Here is a 24,598-nt window from a genome sequence, read left to right on the forward strand (position 1 = left end):
TATGCAAGTTTGAAGTATCAATTATCTAAACACAGTTTTGTTTGCATATTTTCAGGATGTAGATATCTATATATCTATATATAAATATATATATATGTATGAAATACTTGACTTGGTGAATTCTAGCTGTCAATATACCCCTCCCCTCTTAACCACGCCCCCAACCACGCCCCGCCCCACCCCGACCACGCCCCCACCCCCCACCTCCCGAAATCGGAGGTCTCAAGGTTGGCAAGTATGTACCAAAGTAACATTCAAATTAAAAAAACTGTACAAAAAAACAAACAGGAATAGCACACAAATAATGATTAATTACAAAGGAAAACAGTACTTCCGTGAGAAAGGAGGATCAAATAATAAATAAATAAAAACGCAGATAATATTTGCTTTATTATGGTTGAAACAATTATTGTACTTGATGCATAATAATACAGATATGATGAAACATAGGAGATTTAATTAATGTTAGATGCATTGTTGTCTTTATAAAGCGGTTCAAGTGTACTTAAGTTGTGGACAGCCGCGGTCAATAAATCATATTCCCGGATATGACGTCAGGAATTTGGAGGCGGGTTTTACATTTGGAATTAACCAATGGGCGACAAGCGCTGACCATTTTCTCGAGTCCCGCCCCCTGGCCACTCCAATGTGTGTGCGTGTGTGTGCGTGTTTTAGTGTGGGATGGATTGTGACACGTATGTTGGTCCGTCTCGTTGAAGCCACTCGTCCCGGCAGGACATCTCCACCTGGGGCCGGACAACTTTGAGAAGCCCTTCCTGCTTAGCAACATGGAGGCGAGAGACGCGACGGCAGGTGAGCTTGTTGTTAGCATTGGCTAACGTTTAGCTAATGTAAATAAATGCTTGTAAACATGTGTTAAAACTCATTAAAACTTGTATTTCAATGATACTACTACACAAGTATTTCACGCTTAAGTAAGTGTCCGAACTATTATTAAAGGTTTGTGTTGACTTTATTATTGATAATATTACTAATAATGTTCATAATTCCATGAATTGATTAACGTGGACCCCGACTTAAACAAGTTGAAAAACTAATTGGGGTTTTACCATTTAGTGGTCAATTGTACGGAATATGTACTGTACTGTGCAATCTACTAATACAAGTTTCAATCAATCAATCAAAGGTGCTCTCCTGGGCAATGACGGAGAGCAAAAAGCTGCAAAGAAAACTCCCCCCGCTAAGAAAGTACATCCACCTAAAAGTAAGATGGAGCAACTCTTTGGCTTCAAGAAGGAAGATGTGACGTCATGGCGCAGCCTGGTGACCCTCCTGAACCGCCCCACAGACCCTGCATCCCTGGGCATCTTTCGCTGCATGTTTGGTGAATGACTAGTAAAGCTACAAAATAAACCTGCGCGATGAATGAAATATCATCACGTGTGTCTGTGCAGGCTTGCTGATGGCCATCGACATCACACAGGAGCGTGGCCTGAGTCACGTGGACTACAAGTACCTGGACGGCGCCCCCGTGTGCCGCTTCCCGCTCTTCAACTTCCTCAAGCCGCTGCCCATGGACTGGATGTACATGGTCTATCTGGTGATGTTCATCGGTGGGGTGTTGTTTTTTTTTTTTTTTTTTCACACTGCACTCAGCTTCTTTGGGTATTGCCGTAGGGCAGTGTTTTTCAACCACCGTGCCGCGGCACACTAGTGTGCCGTGAGATACAGTCTGGTGTGCCGTGGGAGATTATCTCATTTCACCTACCGTATTTTTCGGAGTATAAATCGCACCGCAGTATAAGTCGCACCGGCCGAAAATGCATAATAAAGAAGGAAAAAAACATGTATAAGTCGCACTGGAGTATAAGGCGCATTTTTTTGTGAAATTTATTTGATAAAAGCCAACACCAAGAATAGACATTTGAAAGGCAATTTAAAATAAATAAAGAATAGTGAACAACAGGCTGAATAAGTGTACGTTGCTCCATCACCTCCGTCCTTAACGAACGCAAGTCAACAGTGAGTATGCATTACATTTAATCGACCCAAGTATAAGACAATAATTGTTTTGCTTTTAAGACGTCTTATATTCACTGTGTACAGATTTATCATCATAGCAGTCTGTCGGGCGCGACAATGACTGTTTCATTTTGGTGGGATCATAGTCCTCCACTCAGCCCGGTCTTTTGCCTTCAGCTGCCAGGTTGCAGTGTCGATCTTCAGTTCCCTCAAATTCCGTTTAACGGTGTCCTTGTACCGTAGCCTTGGCCTCCCTCTGTTTCGTTTCCCTTCCTCCAGCTGTGAGTAGAGCAGATGCCGAGGGAGCCGCTCGTGACTCATTCTCTCTACATGCCCGACCCATCTCAGGTTTGTTTGGGTTAAGATGTCATCCATCGATGGCAGTCCAGCACGACTTAGGACCTCTGTGTTCGGGATTTTGTCTCTCCAGGAGATGTCCATGATGGTCCGAAGGTGGCGCATCATGTAGGCGTGAAGTTTTCTGACTTGCAACCTGTAGAGGGTCCAGGTTTCAGCACATTTAATCGACCCAAGTATAAGACAATAATTGTTTTGCTTTTAAGACGTCTTATATTCACGGTGTACAGATTTATACAGTAGTGACAAATGACCTTTTTCTTGTCCTAAAAAAGGTGGTTCTCTTATATCAGGTCAGTACTGTAATAAGGAGGGATGTGAATCTTTGGGCACCACACGATTCAATTCGATTCTTGGGGCATACTAAAACATTCTGACAGATTTTTGAGTGCCGTGTGTAATGCTCTTTATTTTCAATGGAATATTTAAAGTTTTGGTGTTGTTTACTGGCATCATATTGCAGTCTACACGTATCTCTTTTTTGTGACTACCATCTACTGGTCACACTTATCATTACACCATGTACCAAATGAAATTGCTTCGAGGTTGGTAAGCACAACCAGAATTATTCCGTACATTAGGGGCACCGGGTTATAAGGCGCACTGTCGATTTTTGAGAAAATTAAAGGATTTTCCGTTAGTCCAAAAAATACGGTACATTTGTAGTCTACTTTATACCTTTTGTTTTCGCCCTCTTTTTGTGCCCTTGTATGCACAATCCTTTGTAACTGAGCTACTGTGTGGAACAATTTCCCTTGTGGATCATTAAAGTTTGTCTAAGTCTAAGTAACGAGTCAATTCAGAATCAATTCAAAACGATTCTCGATTCACAAGCAATACTCTTTTAATACCATTGGGTGCCAGTTCAATCATTGAATATATTCCTCCCTAAAATAATCAAACAGCTTTGATACATTTTTGTTTTACCGTATTTTTCGGAGTATAAGTCGCACCGGCCGAAAATGCATAATAAAGAAGGAAAAAAACATATATAAGTCGCACTGGAGTATAAGTCGCATTTTTTTGGGAAATGTATTTGATAAAAGCCAACACCAAGAATAGACATTTGAAAGGCAATTTAAAATAAATAAAGAATAGTGAACAACAGGCTGAATAAGTGTACGTTATATGAGGCATAAATAACCAACTGGTATGTTAACGTAACATATTATGGTAAGAGTCATTCAAATAACTATAACATATAGAACATGCTATACGTTTACCAAACAATCTGTCACTCATAATCAGTAAATCCCATGAAATCTTATACGTCTAGTCTCTTACGTGAATGAGCTAAATAATATTATTTGATATTTTACGCGAATGTGTTAATAATTTCACACATAAGTCGCTCCTGAGTATAAGTCGCACCCCCGGCCAAACTATGAAAAAAAACTGCGACTTATAGTCCGAAAAATACGGTATTTGGGTTAAAAATATTTTTTGCAAACCAGTAATTGTACTCTGCAAATTATGTCTTCTTGTTGAGTGTCAGTGCTGTCTAGAGCTCGGCAGAGTAACCGTGTAATACTCTTCCATATCAGTAGGTGGCAGCCGGTAGATAATTGCTTTGTAGATGTCGGAAACAGCGGGAGGCAGTGTGAAGGTAAAAAAGTGTCTAATGCGTAAACTAAAAATAAACAAAAGGTCAGTTCCCCTAAGAAAAGGCATTGAAGCTTAGGGAAGGCTACGCATAACGAGACTAAAACTGAACTTGCTACAAAGTAAACAAAAACAGAATGCTGGACGACAGCAAAGACTTACTGCAGAGCAAAGACGGCGTCCACAATGTACATCCGAACATGACATGACAATCAACAATGTCCCCACAAAGAAAGATAAAAACAACTGAAATATTCTTGATTGCTAAAACAAAGTAGATGCGGGAAATATCGCTCAAAGGAAGACATGACACTGCTACAGGGAAATACCACACAAAAAAGAAAAAGCCACCAAAATAGGAGCGCAAGACAAGAACTAAAACACTACACAGGAAAACAGCAAAAAAATAGTCCAAATAAGTCAGGGTGTGATGTGACAGGTGGTGACAGTACACCTACTTTGAGACAAGAGCTATAGTGATGCATGCTTGGTTATGCTTTAAAGTCATATCCAACAATTGCAACAACGACTTTTTACTGTCAACTGAGTTTCGTTTTTTAATGTTTTCTGCTGGTGGTGTGCCTCCGCATTTTTTCAACGCAAAAAAAATGTGCCTTGGCTCAAAAAAGGTTGAAAAACACTGCCGTAGGGGATGCTCTCTGTGGGGAAGCTGGACATGAAAGCACACATTCGCCCCTTTTAAGACCGTCTGCCTAAACCTGTTCGTACAAACCCCACAATCAGTGAAGTTGTCACATTGTGTAAATGGTAAATAAAAACAGAATACAATGATTTGCAAATACTTTTCAACTTATATTCAATTGAATGGACTGCAAAGGCAAGATACTTAACGTTCAAACTGGTAACCTTTGTTATTTTTTGCAACTATTAGCTCATTTGGAATTTGATGCATGCAGCATGTTTCTGAAAAGCTGGCACACGTGGCAAAAAAGACTGAGAAAGTCGAGGAATGCTCATTAAACACTTATTTGGAACACCCCACAGGTGAACAGGCTAATTGGGAACAGGTGGGTGCCATGATTGCGTATAACAGCAGCTTCCATGAAATGCTCAGTCATTCACAAACAAGGATGGGGCGAGGGTCACCACTTTGTCAACAAATGCGTGAGCAAATTGTCCCAACAGTTTTAAGAACAACATTTCTCAACCAGCTATTGCAAGGAATTTAGGGATTTCACCATCTACGGTCCGTAATATCATCAAAAGGTTCAGAGAATCTGGAGAAATCACTGCAAGGCCAAAAACCAACATTGAATGCCTGTGACCTTCGATCCCTCGGGTGGTACTCCATCAAAGAGCGACATCAGTGTGTAAAGGATATCACCACATGGGCTCAGGAACACTTCAGAAAACCACTGTCAGTAACTACAATTCGTCACTACATCTGTAAGTGCAAGTTAAAACTCTTCTATGCAAAGCAAAAGCCATTTATCAACAACATTCAGAAATGCCGCCAGCTTTGCTTGGTCCGAACTTATCTAAGAAGGACTGATTTACTGAGAGTTGTTTAAAGGAAAGGCCATGTAACACAGTGGTAAAAATGCCCCTGTGCCAACTTTTTTGCAGTGTGTTGCTGCAATTAAATTCTAAGTTAATGATTATTTGCAAAAAAAAAAAAATTTGCTTCTCAGTTCGAATATTACATTTCTTGTCTTTGCAGTCTATTCAATTGAATATAAGTTGAAAAGGATTTGCAAATCCATGTATTCTGTTTTTATTTACAAATTACACAATGTGTCAACTTCACTGGTTTTGGGGTTTGTACAATGACAGAAATTTTTTTTTTCCTAAACATGTTAACGTTTAAAAATCCATAATCTTTTCCTTTAATGCAGTGGTTTCACACTCGCTTTCATTGAGGGCCACATCACAGTTATGGCTGCCCTCAGAGGGCCGCTTGTAACAGCGAGTATTATCTGAATTTGCCTATGCATTTCAGTATATATTTTTTTAACGTATACTGTAAAACAAAAAAAATCTGTAGATTTCACAGTAAAAAAAAAAAAAGCAACTCAGTCACCAGAATGTAAGTGTATAGTATACAGTGTTTTTTACAACATAATGGGAAAGCAGTACCCCATTTTTTTAATTCTAAAAACTGAGCTCAGTTTTTTACCGTAAAAAAAAAGTGGCACCGTTTTTTTCAATTTATAGTAATAAACCGTGAAAACAACAACCATATATTTTACACGTACGGTAAACTAGCATCTCAGTCAACAGAATTTTACCGTACAGTGGTAGAGTTCTTACATTTACAGTAATATGCTGTAAATAGCACCGCTGCCAAGCACGAGGCACCTGTTGCCATTGTTTCCAAACGAGCGAACGATCATGGAATCAGCCGGAGAAAAATCGCAAACGAGTCTTAAACCGAAAAGAAAACTGCAGTCATTCCGTGAAGAATATTCAAAAGCCTATCCGGGAATAATTATCCGTTCCAAAAAGGGTGAAAACTACGCGAATTGCACCTTGTGCAGACAAGATTTTTCGATCGGACACGGAGGAATTAGCGATGTAAAAGACCACGTTGGGACAAAAAAACACAAGTCTAATGCCGTTGCTAGCGATACAAGTGGAAAACTTTCAACGTTTTTCGTCGCCCAAACAGATTCTTTGGATGTGATGAATGCCGAAGTTTTATTTACGGAGGCAATAATTGAGCATGGACTTCCAATCGCACTGGCTGATCACATGGGACAGTTATTTCGGAAAATGTTTCCCGACTCGAAAATCGCCAAAAAATATGGATGTGGTCGAACCAAAACATCAAACATTATTCAGTGTCTTGGAACAGAATCCTCAAAAAGTATCGCCGATGTCATGAAGACGGAACCATTTAGCATGTCGACTGACGGCAGCACCGATTATGACGATGTAAAACTGTACCCCATTTGTGTTCGATATTTCGATGACGACATTGGAAAAGTATTGTCAGTACTTCTGTCTTTGAGGGAATGCAATACGGCTTCCACAGGCGAAAACATTTACAAAATACTCGCGGAAGAAATAGACTCAAACGAAATTCCTTGCTGTAATATTTTTGTTTTGAAAAGTCACTGTGACTGATAGAAAAGTGATGGTTTTAGCAACATTTTAACCTGTCTGAATGCTAATAATCATTTTGCGTCGGGGGGTGAACTCCCCACCAGGACTTTGTCCTGGACCTACCGGGGCCTGCGGCCCCTGGACCCTGGCTACTAGGTTTTTCTGATTTCAAAAGTTGGCAGATATGCATATATTATTTCCAGGCACACATTAAATAATGTGGCGGGCTATACGTGGTCCCCGGGCCTTGAGTTTGACACCTGTGCTTTTAATGCGTCGTTAAAGTTGTCTTTATCAGGTTTATTTTTGTCAAGCTGCTGCGTGTCTTCTTCTCAACTTCCTTTCGCACTGCCTGAAATAACTGACTGTATTCTGCATGTTTACTCACATAAACGTGTGAAAGCGCCCACACACACACACACACACGTGACGAGGGTGGGTCAAACGATATATCATGAAACACAAGGAGTGTGTGCCGCTTTAAGAAAAAATAACATGCGACCATTACAGTTGCTGTGTTGTTTGACTACAAAGCGCCAAACTGTTTTTTTTTTTTTATGCTTTTTTGGCTCATTATGACTGATCATTTCTTCGCCATTGTGAACTAAGAAAACGGAAATTCAAAAGTGTGGCATACTTCTATTGTTTACTATTTGGCTCTTTGACCAGAGTTGCAAGTTTTACATTCCATTCTGCCCAGTGCAGAATATAAAATAAACATTGCTAACTGGGGCGGTATAGCTCGGTTGGTGGAGCGGCCGTGCCAGCAACTTGAGGGTTGCAGGTTCGATCCCCGCTTCCACCATCCAAGTCACTGCCGTTGTGTCCTTGGGCAAGACACTTTACCCACCTGCTCCCAGTGCCACCCACACTGGTTTAAATTTAACTTAGATATTGGGTTTCACTATGTAAAACACTTTGAGAAAAAGCGCTATAATAAATGTAATTCACTTCACTTCACACAACTATTAATTTAGGTCAAATGTAATGACTTTTAAATTCAGCAGATAGCGCCATTATGAAATGCCAACACAGTGTCATTTAGGTATGTGTCAGGTTCAAACACTGATGACATCTATTAAACAAGACAAGAAGCAAATAAATAAACAGAGACAGAATTACATTTGGCTCAATTTGAGGAGAGACGCATGGACACTGTACCCTCGGACAGCATACTTGCCAACCCTCCCGAATTTTCCGGGAGACTCCCGAAATTCAGCGCCTCTCCCGAAAACCTCCCGGGACAAATATTCTCCCGAAAATCTCCCGATTTTATCTAATTTCACCTACCGTACTTTTCGGAGCATAAATCGCACTGGAGTATAAGTCGCATTTTTGAGGAAATTTATTTGATAAAATCCAAAACCAAGAATAGACATTTGAAAGGCAAATTAAAATAAATAAAGAATAGTGAACAACAGGCTGAATAAGTGTACGTTATATGAGGCATAAATAACCAACTGAGAACGTGCTGATATACGTCTAGTCTCTTACGTGAATGAGCTAAATAATATTATTTGATATTTTACGGTAATGTGTTAATAATTTCACACACAAGTCGCTCCTGAGTATAAGTCGCACCCCCGGCCAAACTATGAAAAAAACTGCGATTTATAATCCGAAAAATACGGTATATTGTTAGGGTTTTGATGCAGCTATTTTGTGGGACCCCCTGAAAGACGCCTTACAATTCGCTTCAGAGGAAATTATTATTATGTTATTATTCGGCTGTCATAAAACTGTTAATAGTGTCATAGTAGGTGAAAAAAGCGTGACCATTTTATGTTGTGTGTGTGTGTGCAGGCTCATTGGGCATGATGCTGGGCTGCTTGTACCGCCTTTCCTGCCTGATGTTCGTGTCCACATACTGGTACGTCTTTTTCCTGGACAAGACGGCGTGGAATAACCACTCCTACCTCTACGGCCTCATCGGGTTTCAGCTCACACTCATGGACGCCAACAGATACTGGTGAGTGGACCGAACTCGTCCTCTGGCTTCCTCCCACATGAGCAAGTGTTTCTTCTGTTTAGGTCAGTGGACGGCTTGAGGAGAGCCGCCATAAGAAACGCACACGTGCCGCTGTGGAACTACACCTTGTTGAGGACGCAGGTTAGCGCATCAGTCGTCTTGATGTAGGTGTTTTTTTTTCAGCTCATGAAAGCGTCTCTTGCAGATATTTATAGTCTACTTCATCGCTGGAATTAAGAAGCTGGATGCTGATTGGATGGAGGGCTACTCCATGTCCTACTTGGCGCATCATTGGCTGTTTGATCCCTTCAGGTATCACTGAAAAGCTCACAGGTGTCCCATAAAGTCCAGACTCATTTGAGGTTGTGGTGTTGCAGGATGATTCTTCCCGTGGAGTTAATCAGTCTGCTGGTGGTCCACGGCGGCGGTCTAATTCTGGACCTGAGCGCCGGCTTCCTGCTCTTTTTTGACGCCACAAGACCTTACGTGGTTGTCATGGTCAGCTACTTCCACCTCATGAACTCTCAGCTCTTCAGCATCGGTGAGTTTGTCCTCTGCTCTTTTTCATTGGTTCGCTCATACGATGCTCCCATCCTCCCATCAGGCATGTTCCCCTACGCCATGCTGGCCACCAGTCCGCTCTTCTTCTACGCCGACTGGCCCAGGAGGTTCTTCGGCCGCTTCCCGGCGTTCCTCAGGGGCGTCCTCCCGTACACGACGCCCGACCCCCAGCCCAGCTCTTCCTGCATTTACAAGGAAGCTGGACGGCAGCAGGGTGTCGCCAAGTCTTCCAAGACGAGGTTCAAACACAAACTGGCAGCCTTCTTTGCTGTGGTCTACGTGCTTGAGCAGTTCTTCCTGCCGTACTCCCACTTCATCACTAAGGTGGATCATATTTGGGCAGCTTTACTGTCGACTAGGGATGTCCCGATCCAGGTTTTTGCACTTCCGATCCGATACCGATATTGTTTTTGCACTTCCGATCCGATACCGATACTGACCGATACTGGCCTATCCGAGCATGTATTAAAGTTTAAAGTTATTTAGCCTACTTAGTTGTCAGAATCATGTTGAAAAGGGTTTTATTATTCTTGATAACAACTAGCCAGCTGAATTAGGAGAGTTTGAATAATACACAATGGTTGGTAACAAGAAACTGACCTGTTTATTCAAGGATAAACACAAAATAGACAAAATTATACATGACAAACAGAAATGGCATCATTGAACTAGGGCTGGGCGATATGGCCTTTTTTTAATATTGCGATATTTTAAGGCCATATTGCGATACACAATATATATCTCGATATTTTGCCTTAGCCTTGAATGAACACTTGATGCATATAATCACAGCAGTATGATGATTCTGTGTTTTGATTGATTGATTGAGACTTTTATTAGTAGGTTGCACAGTGAAGTACATATTCCGTACAATTGACCACTAAATGGTAACACCCCAATACGTTTTTCAACTTGTTTAAGTCGGGGTCCACTTAAATTGATTCAAGATACAGATATATACTATCATCATAGTGCAGTCATCACACAAGATAATCACATTGAATTATTTACATTATTTATAATCCGGGGTGTGGATGGGGGCGCTGGATGTAAGTGTCAAAAAGACAGCCAAAAGAGTTTGATATGAGAATAAATCTAAAGTTAAAATATAGGGTAGAAATGCACCCATTTGCAGGAAATGTAGTCTTGATTTTCAAAATTGTCTTTCAAGGCTTGCATGTCTACATTAAAACATTCTTCTTCATACTGCATTAATATATGCTACTTTTAAACTTTCATGCAGAGAAGGAAATCACAACTAAAAAAATCACTAATTTTTTCATACGGTGTTGATGTGGAAATGTTTGCTTTGATTTTGATGGTGTGGACGTGTGGCACCGAATGGAGATAAGCGTCTCGACAGACGTCACAATATTTGAACAATGATGACGAAAACTGTTTTCTCTGCCGTGTCCGTGTGTCGAAAATTGTTATGCGCTTATTTTTAGGGCCCGCAGGGCCCATTGTAAAAGGAATCCCAACGGGAGTCCTTTTGCAATGGGACATAAGGACCTATTGTTTTTCTAAGGTTTTATTATTATTCCGCCGCCTCTTTGAGCACTAATTTGACCCACTTAACATGCTTCAAAACTCACCATATTTGACCCACACATCAGGACCTGCGAAAATTGTCTTTTAATAAAAAAAACGAACCCCAAAACTCAAAATTGCGCTCTAGCGCCCCCTAGGAAAAAACCTGCCTGTAACTCCCACTAGGAAGGTCGGAGAGACATGAAACAAAATTCTCTATGTAGGTCTGACTTAGACCTACATTTCATAATTGTACATCCTTGGGCAGAAATCAACAGGAAGTTGGCAATTCCCCCTTCAAGACAAAAATGTGCGAAAAACAGTCACTTTTGCCTCTTTGAGCTGTAATTGGACCCCCTTAAAATGCTTCAAAACTCACCGAACTGAACACACACATAAGGACTGGCAAAAATTGCGATCTAATAAAAAAACCTAAACCCAAATCTAAAAATTGCGCTCTAGCGCAATTTTTGAATAAAACGCAGAAAAAACTGCCTGTAACTCCCACTGGGAAGGTCGGAGAGACATGAAACAAAAACTTCTATGTAGGTCTCACTTAGACCTACATTTCATAAATTGACAACCCCCAGCAAAAATCAACAGGAAGTTTGCTATTCCCCCTTCAAAACAAAATTTTTGTAAAAACCGGTCACCTTTCTTCAAACATTATCTCCTCTGAGCACGTTTGTTGTTTTGGCTTCAAACTAACACAGGAGAGAGATTGAACCCTTCTGATTAAAAGTTGGCGAAAGAGTTTTGATACCTGCTCCGGTTTTGATTTTATGACCCTTCAAATAACCGCTGCGCTGCTGTTTTTTCAAGATGGCTGCTTAAAAGCAGGAAGCACCAGCGTGCCCACACAATGCAGACAAGGTAGGTACACTAGACAAAAGTATTGGGACTCTTCAGACTACCACTGGACAAAAGTATTGGGACACTTAGGACTAGCACCTGCCAAATACGCGGGCCCGACCAACGCTGCTTGCAGCTTTAATTTTATTTGATTTTGTGCGTGGCATATAATTGCTATGCGCACAGGCGCGCACCTTAGAGAGAACGTTGGTCACACGGCTGCGCTAGCATCACAGCTAACGTTAGCCATGCTGCTACCTCTCTGCTCGGGGGGGACGTATACGTATGTGACGTATGACGTGACATTTATGTGACGTATGACGAGACAGTATGTGACGTGTGTAAGAAGGTGCGCTTGCTGTCTGTGAGAGGGAGACACGGAAAAGAGTGAGAAGAGCCTGTCGTGTAATGCCAGCAGCTAAAAGCAACTGCGTGAGAATCCACAGATGGATGTGTTGAAGGTGTGCTGGAAAATGCAGAACGGAAATTACGGAGCAGCAGAAAAGTGGAATGTATTATTTAAATCGGTGCGTTGGAAAACACGGACCTGGATCTGGATCGGCATTTTCCCATGCCTTGCCAATACGCATTTTTTGGCAAATATCGGCGGCCGATCCGATCCAAATATCGGATCGGGACATCCCTACTGTCGACAAAGCCTTATCACTTTGCTCAATTGTCTGATGGTCTGCTTTGGGTCTGCCAGGGTTACAACAACTGGACCAACGGCTTGTACGGCTACTCCTGGGACATGATGGTGCACTCGCGCAGCCACCAGCACGTGAAGATCACCTACAAGGACGGCCAAACCGGGGATATTGGATACCTCAACCCGGGGGTGAGTTACCCAGATATGTACAGTAGACGATGTGTGGCTCTACACTGTGGTTGTGCGGCAGGTGTTCACTCACAGTCGGCGCTGGAAGGACCACGGCGACATGCTGAAGCAGTACGCCACCTGCCTCAGTGACCTGCTGCCTCGCTACAACATCTCCGACCCTGAAATCTACTTCGACATCTGGGTGTCCATCAATGAACGTTTCCAGCAAAGGTAGGGCAACACGTTTCGTAGAAGTGTGCAACTAGGGTTGTACGGTATACCGGTACTATTATAGTCATCATCATCATCGGTGGTCACTCGAACGAGTATGACGATCCTCCTGGTAGGGATGTATCCCTTTATGGAGGACGCCTGTGCGTGACTTTGTTTAACGTGGGGAGACTGGTGCACAGACAGTCACCACACGATCCTTGACAGAATCGGGTCAGGGTCCAGTGGCATGGAGTCCAAGACGACTGGGGACCCTTTTCTGCTGCAGCCTTCTTCCAGCATCGCAGCCATTGTAGTAGTTCTTAAATCTACCGTCTTCCGCCTGCTCCGCCGTTGAGGTCTTCACCGTATCCCTGGCTAGGGGGCAGTCAGGTGCTAGGCCTTTGCCAAGGGCCACCTGGCGTAACAGTAGTAAAGGGGTTAACCTCCTAGTGCAGGGGTCGGCAACCCAAAATGTTGAAAGAGCCATATTGGACCAAAAATACAAAAACAAATCTGTCTGGAGCCGCAAAAAATGAAAAGCCATATTACATACAGATAGTGTGTCAAGAGATATACATTTAATTAAGAGGACTTAAAGGAAACTAAATGACCTCAAATATAGCTACAAATGAGGCATAATGATGCAATATGTACATATAGCTAGCCTAAATAGCGAGTTAGCATCGATTAGCTTGCAGTGACCAAATATGTCTGATTAGCACTCCACACAAGTCAATAACATCAACAAAACTCACCTTTCATGCACAACGTTAAAAGTTTGGTGGACAAAATGAGACAGAAAAAGAAGTGGCATAAAACACGTCCTAGAAAGTCGAAGAAAGTTATACATGTAAACAAACTACGGTGAGTTCAAGGACCGCCAAAATGAGTAGGACAAAACGGCGCTCGCCAAATACTCGAATCAGTGAAGCATGTTTAATACAGTGTGCTTTGTAACAATTAGGGAGGCTTGTGTCATGTTTGCCCTCCTACAGAAACCATATTAAAACAAAAAATAGATTTTTTCCCCTCATCTTTTTCCATTTTTCATACATTTTTGAAAAAGCTCCAGAGAGCCACTAGAGCGGCGCTAAAGAGCCGCATGCGGCTCTAGAGCCGCGGGTTGCCGACCCCTGTCCTCGTGCCCCAAGACCCCATAGAGGAGCCTCCACTGCTGGATGCACTTTAACGTCATGCCCAATACTATTATAGTATCGCGGTACTAATGAATAAAAAAATTGTACTATACTGTTTGAAAAGTACTGGTTCCCAGTTTTTTTTTCTTTTCTAACGGGCATGACGGCGTGTCGTGACATTGCTGGTTTTAGGAGCAGAGGAGCATGTTCGGCAGCGCACAATCACGGAGTACTTACAAGCAGACACAGTGTGTAGACAGAAAAGGGAGAATGGACGCATTTTGGTCTAAAAAGTAAAGATAAAGGTGAAGTTATAACACTGAAACGCTCTCAGGAAGAGGTGCTTTAAGACATGGCTAGCTAGCTAGCAGCTAACATCCATCCGCAGTCAACAGTGTTTTAGCTACTTCTAAATCGCTAATCCTTGCCTCCATGGCGACGAATAAAGTGAGTTTCTTACAAGTATCATCCCTGCAGGACGAGGAATAGCTAAACATGCTTCACTACACACTGCAAGAGGATACAATAGCTCACCGCTAACAGCAAGCTAGCGCCCCTGAATGTAAACAAATGCCATGGGTGGTTCTACACCTGACATCCACTGTAATGATACCATATACAATAGCGCAGTGGTCCCCAACCACCGGTCCGTGGATCGATTGGTACCGGGCCGCACAAGAAATAAAAATTAAATTTTTTTTTTTTTTTTTTTTTTTTTTTTTTTAATTAAATCAACATAAAAAACACAAGACACACTTACAGTTAGTGCACCAACCCAAAAAACCTCCCTCCCCCATTTACACTCATTCCACACAAAAGGGTTGTTTCTTTCTGTTATTAATATTTCTGGTTCCTACATTATATATCAATATATATCAATACAGTCTGCAAGGGATACAGTCCGTAAGCACACATGATTGTATTTCTTTATGACAAACCCCCCCCCCCCCGGTCCGTGGGACAAATGTTCGAGCGTTGACCGGTCCGCTGCTACAAAAAGGTTGAGGACCACTGCAATAGCGTATCTAGTTGATACTACTATAATAACATCGATATCTTTTTTCGTCACAATATCTTTTTTCCTTTTTAAAATTCATATTATGTTTATAAAGTCAGGAAATATGTCCCTTGACACATGAGGACTTTGAATATGACCAATGTATGATCCTGTAACTCAGGGGTGCACACACTTTTTCTGCAGGCGAGCTACTTTTCAATTGATCAAGTCGTGGGGATCTACCTCATTCATATATATAATTTATATTTACTTATTTATGAAATGTATGTTTTTGTTAACAAGTTAAAGGTGTTTAATGATAATGCAAGCATGTTTAACACATATACCGGTAGTTAATATTGTTAACAAGTGTTAAAAGATAATGCAAGCATGTTTAACACATATAGTTAATATTGTTACAAGTTAAAGGTGTTTAATGATAATGCAAGCATGTTTAACACATATAGATTCCTTTCTTTCATGAAGACAAGAATATAAGTTGGTGTATTACCTGATTCTGATGACTTGCATTGATAGGAATCAGACAGTGGTGATGATAACGTCCACATTTTCGAATGGAGGAGAAAAAAAGTCCTCCTTTCTGTCCAATACCACATGAAAGTGGTTGGTTTTTGGCATCTTATTTGTCCAGCTTCCGTACTCCTTTGTATACACTTTACAAGAAATACATTTACGGCAAACTCCGTAGCTTGCTAGCTTGTGCACGCCAGCTTTCTGAGACTCTTATTTTGTTAGCGAAACTGTGCAACTGTGCAGTCGGTCTTTGGAGTTTTGACGACAGGTACGGCGCCAGAGTCTGTTGAAATAAAGTGTTTCTCGCCTTCCAGTCGGTAATTTTAATGAGCTGGCAGCAGCCAGCGTCATCTCAGAAGACCCTCGGGTGCCGTGAATGTCAATCAGGTGACGAAAGTGACGTCATAGTGAAGATTTATGATCGCTCATTTTTAGGACTATTTTTTTAATGCCTGGCTGGTGATCGACTGACACACCCTCCGCGATCGACCGGTAGCTCGCGATCGACGTAATGAGCACCCCTGCTGTAACTACTTGATATCGGATCGATACCTACAATAGTGGTATCATCCGAAACTAATGTAAAGTATCCAAACAAAAGAAGAATAAGTGATTATTACATTTTAACAGAAGTGTAGATAGAACATGTTGAAACAGAAAATAACCAGATATTAACAGTAAATGAACAAGTAGATTAATAGTTCATTTTTACAGCTTGTCCCTCATAATGTTGACAAAATAATAGGTGTATAAATGACACAATATGTTACTGCATACGTCAGCAGACTAATTAGGAGTCTTTGTTTGTTTACTTACTACTAAAAGACAAGTTGTCTAGTATGTTTACTATTTTATTTAAGAACATTGTTCTTTCATTGCAATAAGAAACATATGTTTAATGTACCCTAAGATTTTTTTGTTAAAATAAAGCCAATAATGCCATTTTTTGTAGTACCCTTTATTTAGAAAAGTATCAAAATACATTACATACAATACACTTTGCTCTCTTCCAAGGATATTCGACCCCCGCGTGGACGTCGTGAAGGCCGACTGGTCTCCATTCCGACCAAACCCGTGGCTGATGCCCCTGCTGGTGGATCTCTCGCCCTGGAGGACAAAGTTCCAGGAGATAGAGAGCTCTTTGGACAATCAGACAGAGATTGTCTTTATCGCAGATTTTCCAGGTGACTTTAATATGACTTATTATATTATCAGTCATTTTATGTTACCAGACAAATTTTTTCTCTTAATGTGGCCCCCGAGTCAAAATATTTGCCCAGCTCTGGTCTAGTGCAGGGGTCGGCAACCCGCGGCTCTAGAGCCGCATGCGGCTCTTTAGCGCCGCCTTAGTGGCTCTCTGGAACTTTTTAAAAAATGTATGAAAAATAGAAAAAGATGAGGGGAAAAAAATATATTTTTTGTTTTAATATGGTTTCGGTAGGAGGACAACCATAACACAAACCTCCCTAATTGTTATAAAGCACACTGTTTATATTAAACATGCTTCACTGATTCGAGTATTTGGCAAGCACCGTTTTGTCCTACTAATTTTGGCGGTCCTTGAACTCACCGTAGTTTGTTTACATGTATAACTTTCTCCGACTTTCTACGACGTGTTTTATGCCACGTCTTTTTCTGTCTCATTTTGTCCACCAAACTTTTAACGTTGTGCATGAAAGGTGAGTTTTGTTGATGTTATTGACTTGTGTGGAGTGCTAATCAGACATATTTGGTCACTGCATGACTGCAAGCTAATCGATGCTAACATGCTATTTAGGCTAGCTATATGTACATATTGCATCATTATGCCTCATTTGTAGCCATATTTGAGCTCATTTAGTTTCCTTTAAGTCCTCTTAATTCAGTTTATATCTCATGACACACTGTCTGTATGAAATATGGCTTTTAATTTTTTGCGGCTCCAGACAAATTTGTTTTTGTATTTTTGGTCCAATATGGCTCTGTCAACATTTTGGGTTGCCGACCCCTGGTCTAGTGTGTGCAGTTTTTTCAATCTGTATCCCACCTGCAGAGGGCGCCCCTCTGACACGCACATCTTCCCCAGATGAGAACATGAGGCTGATCATGAATAGGAATCTTTTCCCCCCCCAGGTGTGTACTTACTTGCGCCACGTGTCCTTGCAGGCCTCCACTTGGAGAACTTTGTGAGCGAAGATCTGGGCAACACCAGCATCCACCTGCTGCAGGGCAGCGTGAAGGTGGAGGTGGTGGAGGAGAAGAAGAACTACACGATGCAAGCCGGGGAGAAGATGACGGTGACAATGTTTTATTGGCCTGTCGCTACCTTGGCAACAGTCGAGCGTTGACGACCCCCCCCCCCCCCCCCCCCCCCCCCCCGATGTGTGCAGGTTCCCGCCGGAGCTTACCATAGAGTGTATACAGTGTCCCAGGGGCCGTCTTGCTACATGTACATCTACGTCAACACCACGGAGGCGGCGCTGCAGCAGAACTTCACCAAGCTGTTGGACCTCCAGGAGCGTATTCGGAACGGGACAGGTGACGTATAGGAAAGTTATCATAGGACTGACCAATGCTGCAAAGTAGGAAATATCATCTATTTATCATGCTACACTGATGACATAAACATGCTAACTTTTTCAACCAATTTTTCAGCCTTAAACCTCAGTCTTAACACTTGGCACTAGACACATGCTAACTGTTAGCATGCTAACTTTTTAAGCCAATTTTGCAGCCGAACACCTCAGTCATTACGTGGTACTTGACACATGCTAGACTGATGACATAAACATGCTAACTTTTTCAACCAATTTTTCAGCCTTAAACCGCAGTCATAACACTTAGCTCTTGACAGATGCTAACTGTTAGCATGCTAACTTTTTAGCCAAATTTTGCAGTCGAATACCTCAGTCATAATGTACTTGACACATGCTAGACTGATGACATAAACATGTTAACTTTTTCAACCAATTTTTCAGCCTTAAACCTCAGTCATAACACTTGGCTCTTGACACATGCTAACTGTTAACATGATAACTTTTTTAGCCAATTTTGCAGCCGATCACCTCAGTCATACCGTGGTACTTGACACATGCTAGACTGATGACATAAACATGCTAACTTTTTCAGCCTTAAATCTCAGTTATAACACTTGGCACTTGACACATGCTAACTTTTTTAGCCAGTTTTGCAGCCGATCACCTCAGTCATTACATGGTACTTGACACATGCTAGACTGATGACATAGACATGCTAACTTTTTCAACCAAATTTTCAGCCTTAAACCTCAGTCATAACACTTGGTACTTGACATATGCTAACTGTTAGCATGCTAACTTTTTAGCCAAATTTTGCAGTCGAATACTTCAGTCATACCGTGGTACTTGACACATGCTAGACTGATGACATAAACATGCTAACTTTTTCAACCAATTTTTCAGCCTTAAACCTCAGTCATAACACTTGGCACTTGACACATGCTAACTGTTCACTGCTGGAAAAAAAGCCAAATAAAAAGCAAAAGATGTTGTGATATCAGGTCTGGTGAGAGTAAGAAAGAAAACACTGACCAATCAGTCGACCCCCAACAGAGACGGAGCCTCTCCCACCCGAGCTGCAGCCTCTCCTGTCGGCGGACAACGAGGACGGGTCCGAGGTGGACGCCACTGACCCCGTAGTAAAGCTCTTCCTGAAGAGGCAGCGGCGCCTGAAGGAGGTGAAGAGGCGGCGGGAGGCCGGCATGCTGGAGCGCCTGCAGCGCTTTGCCGTGAAGAAGTACTACAGCATACGGCGAGGGTGAGTACAGCGAGGACTTAACATATTTTCCGGACCATAGGGCGCATTATAAGCCGATGAGCGGGTCTATTCAGGTCTTTTTTCATACAAAAGACACACTGGATTATAGGGCGCATTAAAGGAGTCATATTATTAGAATTTTTTTCTAAATGCAAAAGACTTCCTTGTGGTCTACATCAGTTTTTCAACCACTGTGCCGTGGGAGATTATCTAATTTCACCTATTTGGGTTAAAAAATATATTTTGCAAACCAGTAATTATAGTCTGCAAATGATGTGTTGTTGTTGAGTGTCGGTGCAGTCTAGAGCTCGGCAGAGTAACCGTGTAATACTCTTCCATATCAGTAGGTGGCAGCAGGTAGCTAATTGCTTTGTAGATGTCGAAAAACAGCGGGAGGCAGCGTGCAGGTAAAAAGATGTCTAATGCTTAAGCAAAAATAAACAAAAGGTGAGTGCCCCTAAGAAAAGGCATTGAAGCTTAGGGAAGGCTATGCAGAACGAAACTAAAACTGAACTGGCTACAAAGTAAACAAAAACAGAATGCTGGACGACAGCAAAGACTTACTGTGGAGCAAAGACGGCGTCCACAAAGTACATCCGAACATGACGTGACAATCAACAATGTCCCCACAAAGAAGGATAAAAACAACTGAAATATTCTTGATTGCTAAAACAAAGTAGATGCGGGAAATATCGCTCAAAGGAAGACATGAAAGTGCAACAGGAAAATACCAAATAAAGAGAAAAAGCCACCAAAATAGGAGCGCAAGACAAGAACTAAAACACTACACACAGGAAAACAGCAAAAAAGTCAAAATAAGTCTGTGTGATGTGACAGGTGGTGACAGTACACCTACTTTGAGACAAGAGCTATATTGATGCATGCTTGGTTATGCTTTAAAGTCATATCCAACAATTGCGACGACGACTTTTTACTGTCAACTGAGTTTCGTTTTTTAGTGATTTCTGCTTGTGGTGCGCCTCCGCATTTTTTCAACGCAAAAAATGTGCCTTGGCTCAAAAAAGGTTGAAAATAGATAACATGTAACGGTGGTTCTTTGGTCAAAATGTCACATAGATGATGTTTTACAGATCATCTTCAAGTCGCTTCAGGATGCGCGGTTTTGTGGGCGGTCTTATTTACGTGGCTCACCTTCGACAGCGTCTTCTCCCCGTCATCTTTGTTGTAGCGGTGTAGCGTGCAAGGACGGGAGTGGAAGAAGTGTCAAAAGATGGCGCTAACTGTTTTAATGACATTCAGACTTCAATCAATAACGGAGCAGCATCTTCTCATCCGTGGCTCACTAGTGCAACAACAACGCCGGAAATGTGTCCCGTGAAAAACCATCCGAGCGGAACTCTCTAATAACTAAAGTTCCTTGGGTGAATAATGTAAACTCACTACACCGGTATGTTTTAGTGCTTTCATGGCGAGTTTACTGACAGATATAAGTAAGAACTTTACACTACTTTATATTAGAAATGGCAACAGCGGAGGATGAATGTCACATAACAAGAAGATAGAGAAAAAGAAGAAGCTTATCGACTATGGTGTCGGCACGGACTACAAAGGCAGATGCGCGCACATTTTCAGGATTTATGCAGATCCCAAATACAGATCAGCAGGTAAGAAAAGTTGCTTTTGCATTATTTTGTGAAACAAAACGCCAGATAATATGTCTTACCTTATACACACACCATAATAATACTGGTATGTTGAAGCACAGTACAATCCATCAAGCGGTGCGGCTTCATAGCTTACCAAAGTCGTACTAAAACATTTTGATAGATTTTTAAGTGCCGTGTGTAATGTTCTATATTCTCAATGGAACATAAAGTTTTGGTGTTGTTTACTGCCATCATATTGTATCTCTTATGTGTGTCATGATCCATGGTCCGGATCATGTATTTGTTATATTCTGTTAGTATTGGACTCCCTTAGTTCCTGCTTGTGCACCCTTGTTTGTTTTTAGTTACCATGGGTGCTTATTGTTTCCACCTATCTCTGATTGGTGCTCACCAGTTTTCCGAGCACTAATCAGAGGGACTATTTAAGCCTGCCTTTGCCGGTCAATCAGCCTGGCTTCATTGTTTGCTTCATGCAACAAGTTATGTGAGTATTCCTTGTCTTTTGCCTATGCTAAGTGGTAGCCTTAGCTTCGAGTGCGATCGGCACGTTGTTTTCCGTCGGCTTGTTTTCTGTTTTGGCACTTGCATACCTGCCAACTACTCCGGTTTTCCCGTAATTAGTACGGTTTTCATCAACCTATTCCGGGTTACGGTTGCAGTGATAAAAAATACGGTTTTTCATTAATTAAAAAAAACATTTTTTTTTTTTTAAAGTTTTATTCACGAAATCGCGTAACAACAATGACAATCGACACTGCTTCCCGTAACTTCCTATCGAGCCATTCCGAATGCATGCGCGAGGCTATTTATAGCACCGCTGCCAAGCACGAGGCCATTGTTTCCAAACGAGCGAACGATCATGGAATCAGCCGGAGAAAAATCGCAAACGAGTCTTAAACCGAAAAGAAAACTGCAGTCATTCCGTGAAGAATATTCAAAAGCCTATCCGGGAATAATTATCCGTTCCAAAAAGGGTGAAAACTAGGCGAATTGCACCTTGTGCAGACAAGATTTTTCGATCGGACACGGAGGAATTAGCGATGTGAAAGACCACGTTGGGACAAAAAAACACAAGTCTAATGCCGTTGCTAAATTTGGATTTTAGCCACAAAAAGGTAATGACACCAATGTTATCTATTGGAATTGTTTAGTACTGTTATACTGTTAAAAGTGTTTATACTATTTATGCTTTCAAGTCCAAGTTGAAGAAATCTTGTTAAATGTTGACAGCATAACTACCAAAATACAGAAGTATGTCCTTAATATTTTTGCAGTGCTATTTCTGTTGAAAAGTTAAAATGATTACATTAGAGATGTGATGTGCCACTTTTCAAGCGTCTGATGGCTTAAATTAATTTTCATTAATTTTTCATATTTTGAATTCTTTTGAAAGGCTTACAAAAAAACTACATTTGAATTGTAATTCCATGCTATTGACAGGACTATTAATTTTAATGAAGTTAGCTTACCATGTTTACAGTATGATAATTGTGATAGAAATGTGAATTTTAGGCACAGAATATTTTTTACAATTGAACAAGGCAGTAGATTATACAAGCTTGGACAGAAAGTTAATAATGACACCAATTTTTTTTTTAATGGAATTGTTTAGTACTGTTTTACCATTTGTTTACTGTAAAAAGTGTTTATACTTTCAATTAACAAATTGAAGTCTTGTGAAAGGTTGACAGGATAACTGGCATTAACTGTCAAAATAATTTCAAACTATTGAAGTTAGCTTACAGAATAAACATGTCAATCAACCCATATGATTTTTGCTGTAATATTTTTGTTTTGAAAAGTCACTGTGACTGATAGAAAAGTGATGGTTTTAGCAACATTTTAACCTGTCTGAATGCTAATAATCATTTTGCGTCGGGGGGCGAAGGAACCCTCCACCAGGACTTTGTCCTGGACCTACCGGGGCCTGCGGCCCCTGGACCCTGGCTACTAGGTTTTTCTGATTTCAAAAGTTGGCAGGTATGCACTTGTTCGAGTTTTTGAGAATAAATCATGTTCCTACCTGCACGTCCTGTCCGGAGTGGTCCGTTTGCAACCTCGCAGCAATCTGCGACCCCAGCACGTGACAATGTGTGACTGCCATCTACTGGTCACAATTATCATTACACCATGTACCAAATAAAATAGCTTCAAGGTCGGCACGCACAGACAAAATGATTTCCGTACATTAGGCGCACCGGGTTATAAGGCGCACTGTCGAGTTTTGAGAACTTGAAAGGATTTTAAGTTGGAAAAATACGGTAATCGTGGTAGTCTCAACTTCTCTGAGCGTCCGCTTGGTCTTTTAGATTCTTGATGACGGCCATCGCCATGAGGAACCTGGCAGTGGGTTTGCCGCCGCTGGATCAGCTGACGCAGGAAGTGGCATTCGCCAACATGAAAGAACCGGAAGCGGAGGACAACCGGGGGGCGGAGCAGCTCAAAGATGAAGTGGGTCACGGAGAACTCTAGAGAGACGTCATGTTGCTACGACTGGACTGTTACGGTACGGAGGGGATTTACATGGTCCCATTCCAAGGAAGGGGGTGTTAATCATTTTGCAATGCAGTCTGCCGAAAATGACGGAAAGCGCCACTGGACAAAGCAAATCACGCCATGGTCAAATTCATATTCATATGATATTCAACACTCTACTATCATCTGGTGGCTAAAGTGGATAGTGTAACCCCCAATTTGTCACGTTTCATGTGTCAGGTAAACCGTGACGAATGAGGCCATATGAATCCCCTTCCTACTGTGCTACGACAGGGAGGGGATACATGTCTCTAAAATGTTTGCCATTTCAGATTATTTCCAAATACAAAGGCAGTATTTTGTCACGTGTGCAAGCTAACTAAGCTAATGTGACAACGAGCAGGAATTTTTGCCTATTTTACTTTGACTGAAAATGTACACATTCAATGCTTAGTGATTATGTTAATGCCATTTTATTGTTGGGAAATTATTACGTTGAATTAGCAGTTTGAAAATTACGCACAATTTTTCCTCAAAGATTGGCCTCGAATTGTAATATTAAAAAAATTAAAAAATAATTCACAATCAACAAATAATCCTTAACATAGTATTAAAATATGTGTCAGAATAATTGTATCTAAGTTATCACAAACCTTTGTGTTTCAATGAGTTCCCGGCGAGCAGACAAAAGCTGTCTGTGATCTTACCAATCAAAAGGCTTGTAAAAACTCCACTGTGTAGGATGGGCAGCGACATGAAGGTGTCGGTTTCTTTGATGTATTGTAATCCACAGGAAGATTTTGTCTTGACCCGAGATCTACAAAGCGGAGAGGAGGCACCTTTTTTTTGAACTGTTTAGTGACCGAGGGCAACGGCTGTTTACGACCTTTTCTTTGAACTGTTTTGTAACCAAAGGTGGCGGCGGTTTACGACCCCCGTCCCTTTAAAAACAGCTGTTGCCATGTAATCAGGGAAAGTCCAAAATAAAAGAGGCGGCGTACAATCTTTCGTCAGAGCGTGGGACGACACTGTACAAGGGTACCGTGTCTACACGTTTCTCTTCAATTGAGCTAAATTTAATTCTGTCTCTGTTTAATTCCT

General features: G+C 41.5%; 1 protein-coding gene across 1 annotated transcript; it reads left to right on the forward strand.

Annotated features, from left to right (window-relative positions):
• The first annotated feature begins 653 nt into the window (after positions 1-653).
• On the forward strand, positions 654-24,577 carry ggcx (gamma-glutamyl carboxylase). The gene is made up of 15 exons (XM_061926762.1): positions 654-813; positions 1,148-1,345; positions 1,416-1,574; positions 8,812-8,977; positions 9,040-9,118; positions 9,183-9,289; positions 9,355-9,518; positions 9,582-9,862; positions 12,627-12,758; positions 12,820-12,971; positions 16,635-16,804; positions 17,766-17,896; positions 17,990-18,137; positions 19,190-19,394; positions 23,332-24,577. The coding sequence occupies exons 1-15, from the start codon at positions 789-791 to the stop codon at positions 23,492-23,494; spliced, it is 2,280 nt and encodes a 759-aa protein (XP_061782746.1). The 5' UTR covers positions 654-788; the 3' UTR covers positions 23,495-24,577.
• Positions 24,578-24,598: the final 21 nt, after the last annotated feature.

Source organism: Nerophis lumbriciformis, linkage group LG32, assembly GCF_033978685.3.
Source record: "Nerophis lumbriciformis linkage group LG32, RoL_Nlum_v2.1, whole genome shotgun sequence".
Classification (NCBI taxonomy): Eukaryota; Metazoa; Chordata; class Actinopteri; order Syngnathiformes; family Syngnathidae; genus Nerophis; species Nerophis lumbriciformis.